This window comes from Fistularia commersonii, chromosome 30, assembly GCF_037954325.1.
Source record: "Fistularia commersonii isolate RoL2024-O1a breed Wild chromosome 30, RoL_Fcom_v1.0, whole genome shotgun sequence".
NCBI classification, from domain to species: domain Eukaryota; kingdom Metazoa; phylum Chordata; class Actinopteri; order Syngnathiformes; family Fistulariidae; genus Fistularia; species Fistularia commersonii.
This window is the reverse complement of record NC_141313.1, coordinates 10,890,215-10,909,897: the sequence shown is the minus strand read 5'-3', so window position 1 is coordinate 10,909,897 and position 19,683 is coordinate 10,890,215. Positions and strand designations below refer to the sequence as shown.

Genomic DNA, 19,683 nt, shown 5'->3' with positions numbered 1-19,683 from the left:
GCAAGGTTAGATGATGTCCTCCATGTGGACATGTAGTCACCTTCTCCACCGAGGGAATGCTAAGGAAAGCTCCTTTCAGAGATCAGACCTCATCCTCACCAGAGTGCATGAATTAATTCTGCTTTCCTGGTGTTTCCTCTGCAGGAGACCCGGATCAACTGCATCAGGATCGCTCGCAAAGGTAAGCTGTTTCTCTTCCGCCCTCACCGCCGGTCTTCTGTCGCAGCGGCGGGTCTCCAGGGCCCGCGGCAGCTTCTCCGAGAACCTTCGGTGAAAATCCTCCTTTAGAAAGTAAAGAAATAAATGCATCGATAAATGCACAAATAGACCAAGAAATAACACAAATAGACAAATGTGAATAGTTTCCTCTTGCGCGCCCGGCGATCTGCCGGAAAAGAAAGTGCCTCTGATATAACACCTCTGACGGAGATGTTCATCATCCAGGAACCGTCTGATGATTGCCCATTGATTTTTCCTGTCAGGGTAGAGCGTATTCCCCCGGCGGACCAGGGTCTCCTGCTGCCTCCTCACATTTAGCAGAAGCTGCACCCCATGAACCTTATTCTGCCGCCAGACAGTGTGATGGCTAAATTAAGGAAACCATTAAGTTTGTTTCCCAAATTCGAACCGAGTTCAATATAAATTACACCTCAGACCACTGAGCCGGGTAAAGGGGGCACGGCAGGGCCTTCAGAGGAGCGCGTCTTCATGCAAAGTATCTGTAAATTGCAGCCGCCTTGTAGATGCCGCTTCAGCGACAGCATTCGTTCATTCACCGCTGCCGTCTGCAGCCAGACTCGGCGCAAAGACACACGACGACGACGCAGCACACAACAGGAGACCGCTGATCCTCGGGGATGGGTCTATACACAATTTGAATTTGTCGGAGACTTAGAGGATTTGACCTCTCCTTGTCTTTGTAGCGGCGAGGTCTTTCGGAGTCGGGTGTCCGTCTGGTTCGGGTGGAGTTTAAGGTCCAGTGGTTCGGCAGATCGTCGAGGGCTGATGTTCGGAGAGGGACAGGGGAGGTCATCGTCATATTTAGACCTCTCTGAGTCCCACAGTGGAGACATGTGGAGAATCCCGGCAGCGAGGGGGAGGGGCAGCCTCATGGGGAAATAAGTCCTGAAAAAAATCATAGATATATGTGCATACGCGGTAAAGATGAACAACTGAAACTGTATTTATCTTTTGCACGAATCACAAACGGGCATCGTCCCAGCGCCCCCCCGAAAAAAAAAAGCACATTTTCATCCCCTCTGTTTGAAATGCAGCTACACGGCCGGAGCAAAACAGCAGCCCGGTTCCAGAGCCGGCTCGGCTTTAAAAATACGATAAAACCTCACCGCCGAGTTGTTTCACCTTTCGTCGGCGGCACAGCTCGGACGGAGGCTTATTGAAAGGACACCTCCGCGGGATAAAGAGCGCACCGAGCTCGGATCTGTCGGAGACCCTGTCGCTCGTCCGCTCAGAGGTCTAATGGACCTCCCGCCTTCCTCCAGAGCAGAAAACTCATCCCCTTCCTGCCTCAGAGGCAGTCTTTCCTGGTGCAGCAGACAGAAGCCTCCTTCTTCAAACCGCCTCTCCAGTCCTGTCTGAAGTTTGCAGTGCTCTTGAGAAAGCTGGAGGTGAAATTGGATTCCACTCGCCGACCCCCTTCTCATCTCTGGTGCGATGACATCAAAGAAGCCGCGGCTTCATTGTCCTCCAGCGTGTCGCCTGCGTGGAGGAGGTGTCCCCGACTCCAGGCTCTCCACAAAAACACACCGAGTGTGCAATCAGCGCTCGGCTCCCAGCCGGGGCGCTCGGAGCCCTTCCGCTTAGCTTTTGCTCGAAGGTTATTGAGCTGATGGAGGTCGGACCTCGGCATTCTCTGGCGAGATGTTTGAGACCGGGCCTCCAGCGCCGGGGATGGATTCTGCTCTCTTACAATAGGTTTCCACAAGTTCACCTTGTTTATGGATGGTTGTAACATTCGGCATTCGGAGTGTGAGACAGTCAGTAGGTCCATCCTCTTCACGGCTGGAGTCCTGGTGAACGCCTTCTTTGAGCTCCAGGTCAAGGTGGAACTCTATGTTTTTGCCAGGTTGAGAAGTGAAGATATGGTCAAACACCTCTGCTGTCCTGGGAATATCACTGCATGAATCAATGAAAACATAATTCAATTCTAAATTGAAACAACACGTAAAAAATGTATCCATAAATAGATCAATCTGTTCCAGTCCACAGCAAGCCCACATCATGGCATGACGGCACCTATCTTCTGTAGCTGAGATCTCCACCTTCCATCAGATGGTGTGATTCAATTTCATGTCCATAGAGGAAACATCAGCTAATTTCAGATAGTCAGCACTGCTTTCTGGTGAAAGCCACGGCACAGAGTGTGAATGGGTGAATGAAAAGATAAAGGGATGGATGGAGGGATGCACGAGCGGATGAATGAATGTATGGATGAATGGGGGGTTGAGTGAATAGATGGATGGATGCAAGAGTGGATGGATGAATGAGTGAGTGAGTGAGTGAATGCATGAACAGATGAGTGACTTGGTGAGAGTGACAGAATGCATGAATGAATGAATGCATGAATGAATTAATGATTGAGTGAATACATGAATGAATGAATTTATGAGTGAGTGAGTGAATGAATGCAAGAATGAATGAATGTATGGAGGAATTAATGATTGAGTGAATGCATGAATGAATGAGTGAGTGAGAGAGAGCTGCATGAGTGGATGAGTGAATGAATGCATAGATTAATTAATTAGTGAGTGAGTGAGTGAGTGAGTGAGTGAATGCAAGAATGAATGAGTGAGTGAATGGATGCAAGAATGAAAGAATGCATTAAGAATGCATGAATGAATGCATGAATGAATTGAGTGAGTAAATGAGTGACTGCATGAATTAATGAATGAGTGCATGAGAGTGAGTGACCGCAAGAATGAATGAATGAGTGAATGAATGGATAAATGCATGTATGAATGACTGAATTAATGCATTAATGAATGAATGAGTAAGTTAATGAATGCATGTATGAATGAGTGAATGAATGCCTGAATCAATTAATGAGTGAGTGAGTGAATGCATGAATGAGTGCATGAGAGTGAATTATGTCATGAATGAATTGAGTGTATGAGTGAATGCATGAATGAATGTGTGAGTGAGTTCATGAATGAGTTCATGGATGAATGAATGAGTGAGTGAGAGTGAATGACTGCATGAATGAATGAGTGTGTGAGTGAATGCATGAATTTATGAATGAGTGAATGAATGAATGCGTGAATGAATGATTGACTGAATGAATGCATGAATGAATGAGTGAATGAATGCATCAATGAATTGATGAGTGAGTGAATGAGTAAATGCAAGAATGAATGAGTGAGTGAGTGAGTGAATGAATGCATGAATGAGTGAATGAATGTTGGTACCACCCTGTATCTGGACACCAGAGCAGGGTCTGAGTGTCCAAGCGTAGGCCTGAGGCCTTCAGCTGTTCATCTGCCCCTGATGCTCCTGCATCTGGGGCACAGCGGCTTCTCTTAGAGGGGATCTGAGGGGTCAGTCAATCGCAAGCTGTGACAGGAGCATTGTTCCGTCCGAATGTTTCCCCCCCTGCGGTCCCTCTCTGACTTAGCTCAGAGCAGATCCGGCCTCTCCTGGGACCCACCCCGTGTGGTCTTTTCAGTGCGTGTTCCTCCCACGTGTCTTCTTTCGCAGCTGCACTCTTTTCTCCGCCTCATGATTCGCAGCCTAATGCTGATGATCAATACTTCACTTATGTTCCACACCTCTTGCAGCTTCAATGAACATCTCACCATCTGCTGAAACCCAAATAAACACGACGCTGATAGAAACAAACTCTAGGGATTTGAAACAAGTGTTTCTTGTTTTCCTGGAAGTGCATTGAATTGAAATGATGTTTTTCACCTCTAAACCACGGCTAACCCCGCCAACCGTGGAAACTCAGCGCTGCTTTCACAGAGAAAGTTCTCTGCTTGTTTCAGAGGGAAAGTGGACTAATTATCACAGCTAGATGCTGCAAAACAACATTGTCAGATATTCACCCTTTGACTTCAATTAAGAGCTCCTTTTTTAATCAAACACATGAATTGTAGCCACACATTTTCATTCTGCATCCTAATCATTTCGTTCTACATTTACTTTATCAGAAAGTGACTAATTCCTTCGATCAACGAATCGGTCAGTCAAATGGCTCTTGAGCCGGGGCCTCAAACGGTGGCCCAGGAGGCTATTTTGTGATGGCTTGGAGGAAAACTGAGTGGGAAAAACGTCCGGGCCGCCTTACACTAAACTTCGATGTGAAGTACGAGGTCACAAAACAACATCCCGGGGGCTGACGGAAAGATCCTGCACTTTCAATTCCATACAAACTCCTGGCAATAACAAAGAGGACCATGTATATGTATATGCATATGTGATCTTTAATGGTACAGGAGCAGCAAAAAGAGAAGGCGCAGCATCAAGAACGGGACCCCCGTTTGAAAGCGGTTCCGGAAGGCAGGGTTTCATATTTCAGATGCAAACCAGAAACGAGAGCAGAGATCCTGCAAACGCCTTCTTTAGAGCGGGGCCATTTCTGTGAAATTAGTTTTCCATCACAGAAAGTGAACAGGATACAATTTTCCACAACAGCAAATCACAACAATGACAGGAGGTGTTGCGATCGTGCAGGTGTCTCCTTGTCTACGAGTGACAGGAGCGTCTGGCGAAGGGGAAGCGGCCGACAGGCGCCGAACACACAACAGCAGAACAAACACCGCCAAGGACAGCGGATGCTAGGTTTTGTTCATCTCGATTATGGCACCGAACGGTCCGCTCTCTCTAACAGCAAAGTTGGCGATTCGATTCCCGTGGCCTCTTGGGCAGGATGTTGAATCCTCAGTTGCTTTCGATGGCGTCTTGGCGCCTCGCATGGCATCTCTGGATGAAGGTGTGAAAGCTCTGTGTCGGAGGAGACTCTACCATGAGCTTCAAGTTCTTCCCTTCATTTCTGCAGAGTATTATTATTAAGATGACTGAACTGGGCGTCTAGGGGACGAGGTCTTGAGAAGCAGTGAGACCTTTGAACAGGAAAGCAGTGAAGGGTTGAGGTTGAGATGAACAGGATTCCCTGTCCACCTTTCAAAAGGGTCCTTGGTTGTGAGGGCCACTCATGTGTTTTTATCATAATCAATTTTTACCTCCAGATTTACAACAAATGGTCAAAATCATGGCGGACTCAATGACCAAAGCCCAAAAAACAAGTGCAGCTTCTTCTCCACATGAACCGTGGCTTTACGTGGCCGGATTCATCAAAACCCTTTTCTGACAGGAGACGGGATCAAATATCCCTACAGTTCCTAAATGATCTTCCGCTTCCAAATGGATCGGTCCTTTTCCCAGTGGATTGGTTTCAGCTGCAGGTTTTTGTTCAATATTAAATAAATCTAGATTTAACCCCCTCGCAACCCCACAGGCGGAATGATGATTTCCAAACATTATATCGATGCAGCTCTGAAATTGGTTTGAAAATGCTTTAGGCTGTTTTTTTCATTTGCTAATTGTTTATTGATTTTTTTTTTAAACAATTACTTTGTTTTTTTCAGCGTAAAGCCAATGTTCTTTTGAGAAATTGTTTATTCTTTCTGACTTCTGGTGGACAACTCAGAGAGCCAGTGAAACTGATCCGAATTGGAATTGTAGTGTTGCTATCAGTATTCGCTCCGAATAACCTTGAGGCTCAAACGGAGCCGTGTTTTGGAAAGTGAAGGTCCTTCACTGCAGGAAGGAACCACGCAAGTGAGTTAATGCTGGAGGGAAAGGTTCTTCCTTCCGTGACATTTCCCAGTCGGAGCAGAGACGCCTGTGAGGACCCATTAGGATTCCGGGAGATGCCGATATCAGTGAGTCTCAACTCCTGCCGCTCGGCCTTTACATGCTAATTCACCACCTTGAGGGTCTTCTCTGCATGCCTTGACCGGATCGCTGCTGATCTCTGACCTCCGAGGGGTCGCTGGCTGTCTGAATCGGGGCTCGCATGTCGGGTCTTCATCCCGGCACAGCAGCTGGAGGCGGATCAAATGTCACCATCAGCTGCCTTTGCGCCTGTAGGTGGTGTTCCAGAAGTGTGAGAATGTGTGATGGTCTCTGGATCCACCTTGATGGTCTCCATTCTCCGATGGTTTTTGTAAATGACAATCGGCACTCAGTGGACTCTGAGGCCTGTGAGGCGCTGCTCAAAGATTGGATCCTACAGCTGTCCTGACATGTGCACGAGAGGACCAACACTTGTATGTCTGTGACGTATAAATGAGAGGCTCAGATTAGGGTGGTTGTGTTTATGTTGCCCTGCGATGGATCCAGCCTGAACCCCGTTCTTGCCTGATGACAGCCGGGATAGGCTCCAAGGTGAACGAGCATTTATGTCCACCATAATTGGTTTATGTTTGTTGTTATGGTGAAGTAAGGGGAGTAGAGCCTTGTCTTCAGTGTTTACGCTGAAAGGGTGCACAGACACTTTGGCATGAATTCCCAATTATTTTGAGGATGAATTAATTGATATTAGGAAACAATATTCAAAGATCTTCATTTCCAGCTGAGTGTTCTTTTGTGTCACCTGCAGTTGCGGAGCATCTTTGGGTTGAGAAAGTTCTGGAACGTCATCTTGGATGTCACTCAAATGATGGATTAATCAATCACACGTCCTCCGGTCTGCGGACAAAGCTTTGCATGATTTAGGATAGTAGGGAATGGAAGGAGGTATGAATGATTCACTGGAAATATGCCTGAAAAGGAAGCTCTGTATCTAAATAACTTATGTGTTCTTCTTCCAAATTAATGTGTTCATACAAGACAGCCCGGCTCGAGGCTCTGAGAAACACTGATCAAATGTTCTCATGTTTTTCTCTGATACTTGAGCAGAAGTTGAGGAGTGGCAGCCGTCTGGTTGTTCAGGAATAATACAAGGATTAAAAAAACCTTCTGTTCTCAGAAAAAAACATAATACGTGTCGACGTCTTAAAGAAACAATACCAGTCCGTTTGCCAACAACGGACTCCTTTGCTTTGGTGCTTCGGGTCATCGGTACCTTCTGACCACGGGTGCCTTCGGCTCCAGTCCTATAGCTCATAGCACTCATATTCCGTTTCCATGGATGGTGTTCAATTTTTTTTAACAAGGTGGGTCAAAGGGGATGAGAATTGATTGCCAGATTGCCAAATATGTCGTAGGACGTCTGCGGACCGACTTGCGGGTGATGGGGTTGTCCTGGATGTGGTCTAGAGCAACCTCCATGACCCTTACTGACAGACAACCTTTGCAGGCAAGAAGCTGTGATTGCTTCTCTTGTTGTTTTCTCCTGTGTTCTGCAGCTGCCTGCAAAGACTCCAAACGGGCCCTGGAGGTTTCCCAGCACACCGAAGACATGGGTTTGATCCTGGGGGCCTGCGTCGGCGGTCTGGTGGTCCTCATTCTCCTTCTCGGAGCCATTGTCATTGTTGTTAAGAAGGGGTGAGTGGAATGTGAAGATCTGGTCTTCGGTTTAGCTACATCTATGTCTTAGCCGTCAGCGCTGCCAGAGCCTATTTAACAAGGACAGCGAAGCAGAGCTTCCCTCCTCCGCCTCGGCCGAGCTTTCGTGTTTCGTCTTCTTTTATTTCAAGGTCCGCGTGTGGACTGGGCACATCCAAACCCATCACCGGCTTCTCTTTACTTACAAATCACCTCCGTCGTTGATCGCACATGTATTTCTGCTCTTAGCGGCTGGGCACCGGCGGAACGCTCATCTGAGTGTGAAATATTTCATCCGGGAGCATCTTATTCCGTTGCCCACTCAATTACACGAGGGGAGCAGCTGCAAGGTGCCAGCGTATGGGCTAGTAATTGGTTAGGAAGCTTGTTTTTGGAGCAAGAAGCCCCAAGGAATTTTCTCACTGAATAGATGGAGAGTGAATGGGGATGTCTGGAAGAAGGCAGTGCTGATAAGATTCACCGGGCCAATCTCGCCGGCACAATAGAAGGAAGACAGCCACGGGCAAACAGGGGCAGCCATGTTTATATTTAGACATAAGAGATTGTTGCTCCCCATGTACAAAACCAGGCTGTCAGCTTGCCTTCCACAATCAATGAGAGAATCTGAGATCCAGCTGCCTGTAATCCAACAGGCTGCCGGTGAAAGGCAGCGGCCGTGGACGGGTTTTCGCTCTGCGCCGTCTGCACATTTTACAATTTTTCTTCAATCCTTTTTTCACAATTGCCCGAGCGAGATGGTTCATTCAAGGCCCGGTAAACCTGCAGTGGGACCCGTCTACCCCCGCACGCTTTAACTAATTACATCCCGCAAACACTCGAGCGAGTACTTCCAGTTGGGCACTTTCTAGAGTATTTCTAGAGTCTTTCTAGAGTCTTTCAGCCACCATGAGTGCGGTCGATGAAACAATTTTCAATATTTTCTAAATAATCAGCCCCCGTGTATTTCCTCGAAATCTGGCTGTCTTTTAATGCAACATGTCTGATCGTAGGCAGCAGCTGTTATCTGTCAGTAAGCCATTCATAGACAGGAGTGTGTCTGCAGGGCCCGGATTCACTGCAGCCATGTCTAATATGAAAAGGCCCTTTTTTATCCCTAGTGTACATGATTGCCATGCATGACTTGCGGTGTCGGCGGCCCAGGTGTGTTTAGGAGGTGTTATGGCTGATGTTCACAACAGAAACAATCTATGAGCCTGATAAAGGATGTGAATAGCTTAGCATTTAAAGCACAGTGATATGTGTTTAGACACAGAGCTGGACCCAAACCCGCCTGTTCAAGGCCGAATCCTGACAATAAATGATAATGTCTTCGAGAAATCTATTGAGCTGCTTTCTGTGACATGGACATGAAGCTCTCCAACGTATTTGAGCATCATCACAAAGGCTGCATTGAAGGTTGTCCTCCACAGCGGGTTCTTGGAACCCTAACAAAAACATGTAAATATTATCTTCGTATTAAGTTCACATTGTCTGTTCCTACACTGGAGTTGTTTCTATTCAAACAGTTATCCTGTCGGAGGATCCATCCGATCGGCCGGCTGTGCTCCATGTTGGTTTTGATGGCTACATCCCAACGCTGAGCATCTTCATTAGCTTTATAATGGACGCCCTGATTAACTCCCGTGTTTTCTCTGCCCCCCCCCCTCTCACACCCTTCCTCCATCATGCTAATCAGAAGGGACTTCTATTCTTATCCTTACTACCCGTAAGTTGCTTCTCCCTCGCTAACCCGATTCCATATCTGTATCCATTCCGATGTTGTCATAGATGATTGACTGACTGATAGAAACAAGGCTGCTCAGAAGGTCTCGGTCAACTTTAAGTCAGAGTATGTCTCTCTCAGAGCAGATAGCAGAGATGGTACAAGTGGACTCATTTTCCAGCCGTGCAGAGCCTTCTCTTCATCTTCGCCTCCTTCATCTCAGCACATCTCGACACTAGCACCGTCACCATATCTGGCTATTACCTTGGTCCACCTTCACCTTTGTCCTTCATATTTTCCCTCAGAGCACTTTTTCATTTCCATTCCCTTCACCTCCATTTCTTCACTCGTCTATCTATCTGTCTTTTTTTCTGGCTACTCTTACATTTGGCTCCTTCTTTGCCTTCCGTTATTTTTTCCTTCCGTGCATCTGCCTGCCCCCCTTTGCAGGAGGAAGAAGGTGACCATTAACAAGGCAGCCATGTCCTACAGGCAGGAGAAGAGTCGCAAGCTGAGCTCTTTGGACTGCAGCCTGACAGAACAAAGTACTCTCCAGCAGGACGAGAGGATGGCCCACTCGTTCATCGACGCCCACGGCTGTGGCGCTCGAAGTAAGGCGGCAAGAACACGTGGTCGGCGTGGAGACTGCGTCGCTGCAGCGCTGCGTGGTCTTTTCATGCCGCGGGCACAGATCACCTCAACGGTTCGGCTTTTTCGCGTTCATGTTCGCAGATGACCCGCGCAGTTCCGTCAACGAGTCCAGCAGCTTATTGGGCGGCTCGCCGCACCGCCACAGCCAGAGGAAGAGTTCGCCCTATCACACCGGTCAGCTGCACCCGGCCGTCAGAGTGGCCGACCTCCTCCAACACATCAACCAGATGAAGACGGCCGAGGGCTACGGCTTCAAGCAGGAATACGAGGTGAGACGTTTGACAAGAGAAACAAGGTCATTTTGGTAAAAGGGTCTCAATGCAGGGGTTTTACACACGGCAGAGACGGAGCTCCATTAGGTGTTTGGCCGTCAGTCTGCCCTCAGACCCTTGAAAAGCTCTCAAAGGTGGAGTGATCGTTTCTAGATTCCTACAAAGTCCGTTTAGAACTTGAACTTCCAGCCCGAATCGTTTCAGTGCAAGTGAACTTCTCAGGACTCCAGTTGACTGGATGCGTCCCACATCATTATGCATTGAAGATCTTTGGATCCAATATGGCAGATTTTAATATGTTGAAGTGACATCACCGGAAGAATGCATCGGTATCACACAGGGGTTTTCAAACACGAGGAGGTCCAAAGCAGACGTCATGCTTCACCAAAAAGCGATCGAGGACGGCACCAGTGCTATTTCCAGATATGGTCAATAGTCCATATAATGTTGAAACACATGGCTGGTGCAGCTCATTCTATACATATGGAATACATATATCATATCCTTCAAGCCAGTGTCCTGTTCTTCAGGAGGTCACGGTACAGCTTACTGTCACATTTCCCCAGCAGAGAGGTAAAGATTTTACGCCAGCGCATTTGCAAATGCAGCTCCTCATGGTTTGAGTCCAGGAATCCGTTCTTTAGGGTGTCAAAGAATAAACAGTGACTCCACATCAGACTATTGGTAGATCTTCTTCTGCACGTCAACCTGCAAACAACTTTGTGTTTGAGAAGATTCCGGCGACAGGGCACCTGCGGATGTTCGAACACATTCTTCATTCACCGGTTGGTTTTCTTTGGATTCCGTGCAGAAAGTTTCTTTTAGCGCTAGGAAACCCTTCAACTACCACTTGCATGGCTACTTCTGAACAAAACATGCATTGAGCAGTTTGATGACTTGAAAGACTTAAATTCATATTGACCAAGGGTTCGGCTTGGTCATACTATCTAAACATGGATAGGGAAAGAACTTACAGTTGTATCTCCACTTTTCAGACCTCATCAGGCTGCTTTTTTACGATTTAAAATCAAGGGACTCGAATCCTAACATCACGGCAAATTGATGAGCAGAGCTGTAAGTCCTCAACTATGATCAACCTGAATGGTCCTGAGAGAAGCTCCTCATGAGGCTCTCTGTTGGCCACACGGTGGTTGTCTCTTTTACCCGACAAAGATGTGGATCTGGTACGCTTTAGCTCTCAACGTTAGCTTCGCATCCACTTTAGTCCACGAAGCAGCCGTGAAAACCCTGTTTTCCCCGACTGGCAACGGTTCTCGTCCCATCGGCCGAGGACGATGTCCAAAAAGCGGAGTCCAGTCACTTCCCTTCGCAGTGGCTGAGCAGTTTCCACATTTTGTTTTTCGACAGTGTCTGTCTCCGTTATCTCAAGGTGCGGACAGTGTGGAGATGACTCAGATGTGTTTGTTAAGTAGGATTACATTGGACAATACCTTTACAGGTGTAATTCCCCGATCAGCCCGCTGCCTTCAGCTTAGCCAGCAATTCCGGGGCTTGTCCCTGTTGTCCGTGGATTAGTTCACAGATGAGCGGCGGCATGTGCTTGGAGAGCCGGGGTGATGCCGCAGAGAAGTCGGGTTTAAATGCAGGAGAATAGGACTGAATCCCCGGCGAGGCCAATCCCAGAACATCCCCGTGTGCAGACGGCAGTATTTGCATGATTTCATCTTCCCCCGCCGTCTTTGTTGATTTAGAGTCGGTGAGTCGTCTCCAGCGCCGTTGTAAACAGCCGTCAAACACAATGCACTTTAAGACTGGGAGCGTTTGACAGAGGTGCTTTTGCAGCACAACCACCTTTTGTGTCGGGGATGAGAGTAATTGCAGCGAGCTGTGTTTCCCCGAAGGCGGCAGCCGGCGCTCAGCCTCGGTCCGTCCATCTGTCTGCCGATGCCTCTGCAGGACCGCTAACTCATGTAGCACAGGGGAGATTTTGACAGGGATCTGGGCTTGTATCAACTCAGCTTTGAACACAGACTCTCTCTTGCAGAGTTTCTTCGATGGCTGGGACGTCACTAAGAAGAAGGACAAGACCAAAGGACGGACCGACAGCCTGCTGAGCCGTAAGTACTCAGACAGCAGACTCGTATGCTTTACCTCTAGTCTGTTAGTAGCTCCTCACTTCCCGTTCCCGCGCCATATGAGACGGCGTCCATCCGAGTCACCACGTCCACTCAGATCCCCGGTGGACTCTGGCTGCGATGGAAGTCATCATGTGGATCGTCCTTGAATGTAGACTCCTCGCATAGTCGGTCAACATGAGGTGGATTTCCTGTCTCCAAATGTTGCAGTTTCACTTAAGGTCTGTTCCCCTTCAAGGCTTGGTCTGACCTTAGGATCTGAACTCCTACCACAGAAAAATAAAGAATATGCTAACAAGAGGTTGAACCTGGAGGGACAGCGGCGATCGTTCCTTGAGCTGGAACCGCCCACTGCCACAGAGCGGTGATCACACAGAGTCCAATGGAGTGTGCAGAAGACCGGCACTCCGAGGGCCATGAGGCTCAGTGGGCGGCACTGAGGACCCACACTTTGGACGCAGGGAGGTCTAGGGTCACTCTGTAAGAAAAGCTGATGAGGAAGCCAATCATCAAATGGAGCATCACGGACCACCGCACATTCAGCCTTGATTTCTACTTCAGGAAAAATAGGCAGCGTCTGATGTCCTGCTTGATTTATCCTGATGATAGAAATGACATTTGCAACAGTCACTGTAGCTACTACTACAGTACTGCTGCTACTACTAGCTACTGTAGCTAATATACATGTGTTTTTCTTTAATATCACATTTCATTGAAATGATATCTCCTCGTTCAAAGTATTTGAAGTGACTCGCAGCCGGTGTTTCGAGCATCGCCCGGAGTATCCGGTGTCTGACGATAGCGTTCTCTTTAAAACGTGACCGGACAAGAGACCGACCGGAGCAGAGCTTTGCTCCTCAGGCGATACGCAGCGGTAGACTTTAGAACATATGAGGTGAATGACAGCAAAGGAGGTGCAGCGGCAGCTGACGGTCCGGGAACGCCGCGTAAACAATAATATGGCGGGGACTCATCTGTCACTTCTCCGTCAAAGGTTTAATGGGAATTCACTGGAGCCTGAGATCTTAAGAGGACTTTTATGTTTCCTTAAGAAAAGCTCTTTGCTGGGAGCACCGCCGCTTCCAGCTGGAGGCGCTGCTTTGTTCTGCGGTGAATGAATAAATGCGACAGAGGAAACGGACGGACTACAAACCAGGCATTTCAAGAAGAGATCAATTTATCTTCTTCTCTGTAGGAGCAAACAGACATCTTTGGTGGGAGCTTTATTGCTCTCCAGATGTTTTATTGGCAGCCAAACTTTTTTTTTTTTTTTTTGCACACTTTTCATCCCTAAATGCAACGCCGGCAGTCTTTGAGCCGCGCTCTTAGGCACACTTTGAGCAAACACACATTTACACTATAAGGCTGCGCCGAGGCCGAGGAGCCCGGCCCCGGCTCTGGTTTGATGGGATACAACGGAATGGAAGAAAGACTAGGATGGGATAGAAATACGGTATCGGCTCCTGGACTGGAAAATTCTCCGGTACCGGGGAAGAGGGGAAGGCTGTGAACGATAGAACTTCGATTTTGCCGTCGGTCAGCAGGTGTGTGTCAGAGAACCCCTATCTGCCCGAAGCCGGTCCAGGCGCTTTTGAGCCAGGAACTGAACCCCCGACCGCACCTGGTCAGGGTTCATCCATGCGGAGTGTGACAGTCGCCGCCGCATGTGACGCATGTCTCCTCAACCATCTTCATACTGACTTGCGTGTGTGTGAGAGTGTGTGAGAGTCTGACAGCAGAGTGGGAAAGCTGTAAATGAACGCAGGTCGCGGTGTTCATCACACTGAATACATTCATCAGCACATGAATGGATGTTCCCCTCCGTCTTTTTAAAATGTATTTTTCTCCTTCTCCTGCTTCCCAGATGATCGCCACCGAGTCAAGCTCCACTCTCTGCTGGCGGACCCCGGCTCAGACTATGTCAATGCCAACTACATAGATGTAAGTCGCCTTAAATCTCGTTTGTGATCCGCGCTCGGGGCTTCGGGCTGGTCCTTTGCCTCGGCGCTCACAGAGGGAGCTCTCCGCAGACACCCCTCCATCCGTGCGCGCTTTGAAGGGAGATTTATCAGCACAACTCCAGCGATCCCCGGTACAAGAGCCAATAAGCCTAATCACTCAGCCAAACGCCTCGGCCGGGCGACGGCGCACAGCGGTCGGACTCGGTAGAACGCCGCTGATCCTTTCATCTTCTCTGAGATGTTCTGATCTCGCCTCCGGCTTCAGCTCAAGTGACGTCTCGGGGAGGTTCTCCAGTCGCGTTCTTCTCACATCCCATCCCAATCAGGTGGACGAACGCCCTCTTTCCTCCAGTTAATGCCGCTCGGGGTCGCCACATCTGAGCAGCGGCCCGCTAAGCGGAGGTCGGCTGCAGAAGCGTGGGATCAGTGTGAGATCACCTCATTCCTCTGGTGTGTGTGAGCCGCTCCTTCATCCCACCCTCTGGGGGCAGCTGGAGATGAGGTCCCACTGAGAAGGACCAGCGCTCATCACACTGATAAAGACAGCGTTCACACTTTGACTTGGAGAAACACAAGGAATGAGCCTCATTCATTCATTCATTCATTCAACATTCATTCATTCATCAAGTTTTCTGCTCAGGCACCTTTTGCCCGGAGGGCCTTTTCGCCTTTCCCTGTCCCGTTGAAGCTCGGATCAGATGATGATCTCCAAGGTTACGCACGTTCACTGGCCGCCAGTCGCCGAACCTGGGCCTTCAGCCCGGCGCCGCCTCGGCCTCCTCTCAGGAGGAAATGAGGAAAATGTGTATTTCCTTTCAGTTAACCCTTGTGTTGTCTTGCGGGTCAAAAGTGACCCACTACCATGTTTAGCTGTAGAAAAAACACCTTAACCTATTTTTTTCCAACTTGAAATTTTATGACTTTTCCTAAAGAGACCCCATAATTAAAAAAAAGGGATACTTCTTTTTTGTTTATGTTTCCATGTGGGCTGTACACCACTAGGATACAAAGATTGTCTTATGGGTCATTTTTGACCCGTAGGACAAGGGGGGTAAACACAATGTTAAGATCGCACGAGGGTTAAGTTGGAGGTCTCACGAGTTAATGGTGTCTGACGTCGAGGTTATTAATGAAATGTAATCAGATTAGTGCAGTGGCTTAAAGAGCCGAGGATATTTCTAATACTGGTATCGGAAGTGAAGCGGCCCACATTGCAAAAGTGGATAAATGTGCGGTTAAACGTAAGATTAAAATCAGTGTCGCCTTTCATTTGAAATTAAAACCTTGCAGCTTTTCTTTGTTCATGTATCTATTTGTTCATTTATTTCTCTAAAACTTCACCCGGTTCACGCTGACGCACTAAAATAAGCAGAACTCAGTCTGCAGCTGAGGTGGCAGTCGCTGGCTCAGACACAGAACTTGGAGAAAAACTTTGGAGAAAACCTCTTTTTAACTCTTCTTGCTGTTGCCATTGGAAGTTCCCCCCGTCGTCTCCGCCCGTAACCATCCCAAAATCGGTTCTTTTTTTTGTTCCGTGTTGAACCTGAGCGGCATCTGCCGTATCTCCTCCAGCGTGGTGTAGAGCGTGTGGTAAAGTGCTGGTCCTGTCAGATAGCCTCGCCTTGGCGATCGGGTGCGTTTCTCCCAAAAGCTGTGAAGTCGCCCATTTCCAGCCCCGAGCCGAGTAGTTTGGTCAGTCGTTGTCGGAGTGCGGAGGAGAAAAGGATGAAGCGAAACCCGGCAGCTCAGGACTCCGGAGTCTTCCCGGTCCGCTCCACCTCGGGGGTCCTGCCGGCGCTTCACGGTGGACCCACAGTGGCGCTGGCCGTGAGAGGACGCTGTCGTGAGAATCCATCGCAATGTGACAACTGTTATTCTGTCTTCAGGTCTCGAGGGGGGGATCGTCTCTCCTTTTCGCCGCCCGTCTCTTTCCTAACCCTCTTTATTCACAATAACTAGCTTTCTTCTCTCCGTTCTGTCCATCCCCATCTCTGTTTCCAACCTCTTTGGCGTCGTTTAGATTCGGATAAACAGGGAAGTAAGTACACGGCTCCTCTCCTCCCCATCTCCTCGTCCTGGTCACAGTGCTTCCTCCTGATGTTCCGGCCTCTCGTGGCTTCTCTATGGCTTCCCTCCAGCTCATCTTTCTTTCCTCTCACCGCTGAGCCATCTCACTGTAGTCATCACCTTTTCCGTTTGTTTGTTTTGGATTTATTTCTTCTTCATGTGATCCTTTTCTGGTGCAACTGGCCCGTCCCTGGCCAGCACACGCCCGCCATCCCCAGGTGTCTCCGTGGGCCTGACAGGGCGCCATCCCAGAATAGTCCCGGGCCAATCAGGTGTTGTGTATTTATCAGGCATGTCAGAAAACGAGTGGTTCCAACCTCAGACATCGACTCATTTGAATTCCAACCGACGCGTTGCCTCGCTCGGTCGTGGTTGCCGGCACACTCAGAAGCCTTTCCACACCTGAGAGGCAAAACCGAGGCTGGAGCGCCATAAAAGTGTTGGCTGAAACAAACATCTCTCCGGCCCTGGACCGTCAGACACAGAGACACAGAGACAAGGGGACAAACGTCAGAGAAAGAAAAATCACGTCTGAATCAAACAGCGAATCGAGGACGCCTTCGTCTCATCACGGAGAGGGGGACGTCTCTCTGTGGTTGGAATTAGCTTTTTGTTTGAGCGCAGAATCTAAAGTCTCTAAGTTGACCATCTCTGATGATTCCAGAGTACCTTCAGTTTAAAACCTGGCCGACATGATGATTTCGCACGATTTGAATGATTATGGGTTGCTGTCGCCCCTGACAACCCCAGCTTCGGCAGAAGGAGCTCGCCCGGGCGCTCCGCCGATGTCGCTCTGATGTCGGTCCAGGCAGTCGCTTGTTTTAGCCAATACTCGTAACTACGCGTTGGCCTCCTGCAGCCTGAGTCTGGTGCGCGTGGGCTGCAGCCTTGGAGGGAAACCCGATTGCTGCATTAATATTGATCAGTGCTTTGTGTGAGATCGACCTCGCGCCTGCTTTTCTGACGGCTTATTTTGTAACCGAGAAGGTGACGGCGGCTCAGATAAAAACACGGCTAATTCTATAGCATCGTCGATTAGCGTCCAGACGCCGAGGGGTTACGTGCCAGCGGCTGTCCGAGCCCAGATGAATGGAGACGCTCGTGTCGGGAAGGGCTTCGCCAATCAATAACGTGTAACGTCGGTTGTAAATCTTCCGGTACGTTTTAATCATCCTGTGAATTAATACAAATGTGAGGCACTTGAACTCGTCTTCCTCTGCGCGGAAGGAGAGCGGGAGTCGGGCCTCACGAGCAGAAAGCCGTCTTCGCGACGGCTCGCGGAATGTGAGGTCAGGTGTTCCGAGTCCTTCGTTTCAGGGTTTTGTATTTACATGCCTGATCAGGACTTATCTATTCTTCTTTAAAATCTACAACGTGCAAATATTGGCCGCCTCCTGAAGTGTGAAAGCCTTTTAATCTCCCTGCGCTCCCGTGGAGGAGGTTTTTACACCCACTTAGCTTTAAGCAGGCTTTCCATTTGTCTCTGAGATGCCTGATAAATATGAATGTTATTTAGCTCCTGCAGATATGCTCCTCGCCAAGCGCTCCAAAGTGTCCATACTCAAAGCCATTTCACACCAGCTCTCTGTCAAACCCATTAAACGTCAACCTGTTGTCTGCAAAGCGAAGGAAAGGGACCTCTGCTAACCCCCGTCGATGCCTGGGTCTGGGCGTTCACCGTTGTGCCTCTAATAGAAATTTTTTAGGTTTTTCATTTAAAGCAAACTTCACATTTAGAGCTGCAAAATGATCCCTTTTCTCTGGTTTTGATATTTGTAGTGACATGTTTGGCTAAATATTTGTTTCTTGTCCCAAATGCTTAAACATGAATGCTCAAACATATACCTATAGTTAGCAAAATCAGAGAGAACAATAATTTTGCAGTGGTATATATATCTATCTAGAGATAATATATACATAATTATCATATATACGTGTGTGTATATTTCATATATCTATTCATATATACATATTTATATCATTACTTATACATGTGAGTATACTTTAAATATATATATATATATGTATATATATATATAATGGTTAATAAACATTGATATCATGACTGACTGTCACACAATAATACTACAAACTGTGCTAATTCCACATTATTTGACTACGGTTAATAACTGCATCGACGGGACTCACAATGACCTCAGAATGCCATTTTGTAAAAATGGTCGGATGGAAAATCACATTGGGTGTGAAAGCGCTTTAAGCAAAGTCAGACGCATCACACGGTTTTCCGTGATTGGATCGGTCGCAGCACAAGCCCAGATCTCATGCCTGCATGTTTTATTCTCCATTTCAAAAAGGAAAAAAAAAAAACATATTCTGAAATCACATCACTACGTGTTTTTAATGCTCGTCTGCTATGAAAAATTGTGGTTGCCAAGGTGACAGACAGGAGAGCGATCAGCCCGTGGAGACCCGGCAACAGAGGCACACAGGAATGACGGCTGCTGGACTCTTTCATAGCCATTCATTCCAACTTGCATGACAATTATGGGATGTTATTTGTGTTTCTGCCTGCTTGCCTGCCTGCCTTGCTGGATAGTGTTTATATCCGTGTGAGAAGAGGCGTTTATTGTCTGTGTGTGTGCGTATTTACAATCTCTATACCATGTGTAATGAGTGATGCCGAGATCTTCATTCTGGAGATGGATCACACGTAGCTGCTTTGCAGCCGCCTCACAGGTGGAGTCTGGCGGCGGGCTAGGAAGCCCATTCGTAAGATTCCAGACCGTATCTGAATCCCAAAAGTTCCAAGCTGAGTGGCGAGGAGATAGCCGGGCCGGCTGTTGTCGCTCGGGTTGAATCGATCCCAGAGTGGAAGATCCCTCCCTTGTCAATCTGTGATTGCGCCCTCAGCCCGCTTCTGGCGTCTGCTCAGCCTCACCTCGAGGTCCGGAAGGCCGAGGCTTAAAAGGATGGCGGCTAATGCTAGCATGGTTCAGGACTTCCATTGGAACCCATGGTCCTTCTGGCTGAGATGCAGACCAAGGGCTGCGTGTGTGAATCTCCTCTTAGAGGATGTCCATCATCAATGATGAGCAATTAAGCGCATTTACTCGTCTGCGGGCACCCGGAAACAGGCAGCGGCGTCAAACGTAATCAATAATGTGATCATCCCGGGTAGAGGAGCGAGCATCAAGGGTTACGTCCAGATCAGTGCTCCGCCTCTAAAAGGTCTAAATACAGCGCCAGGAGAGCTGAAGCCCCTGTGGCTGCAGGCCGCGTGGAGTCCAGACTCTAAATATTTGATCCCAACGACCATCGAGGCATTCTCCGCAAATGAAAGGTCACAAAAGCGTTCATTAATCCAAACCACAAGCTTCACGGACGCTTATTTAGAGGCATTTTGTCTCCAAAACACAGCCAGGCAGTCTAACTGCCGGATGGATTTC

At 48.3% G+C, this 19,683-nt stretch overlaps 1 protein-coding gene across 5 annotated transcripts in view; it reads left to right on the top strand.

The window, feature by feature from the left end:
* ptprua (protein tyrosine phosphatase receptor type Ua) overlaps window positions 1-19,683 on the top strand; it is a 128,747-nt gene that overhangs the window by 93,862 nt on the left and 15,202 nt on the right. For 3 of the 5 annotated variants that reach the window (XM_086177786.1, XM_086177787.1, XM_086177785.1), the window contains exons 13-20: window positions 145-181; window positions 7,368-7,506; window positions 9,203-9,232; window positions 9,680-9,840; window positions 9,962-10,149; window positions 12,158-12,230; window positions 14,113-14,189; window positions 16,230-16,247. In XM_086177786.1, coding sequence (XP_086033912.1) covers window positions 145-181; window positions 7,368-7,506; window positions 9,203-9,232; window positions 9,680-9,840; window positions 9,962-10,149; window positions 12,158-12,230; window positions 14,113-14,189; window positions 16,230-16,247 — 723 coding nt within the window. The remainder of the gene's footprint in view (window positions 1-144; window positions 182-7,367; window positions 7,507-9,202; window positions 9,233-9,679; window positions 9,841-9,961; window positions 10,150-12,157; window positions 12,231-14,112; window positions 14,190-16,229; window positions 16,248-19,683) is intronic. The other 2 variants (XM_086177789.1, XM_086177788.1) reach the window with 2 other exon arrangements.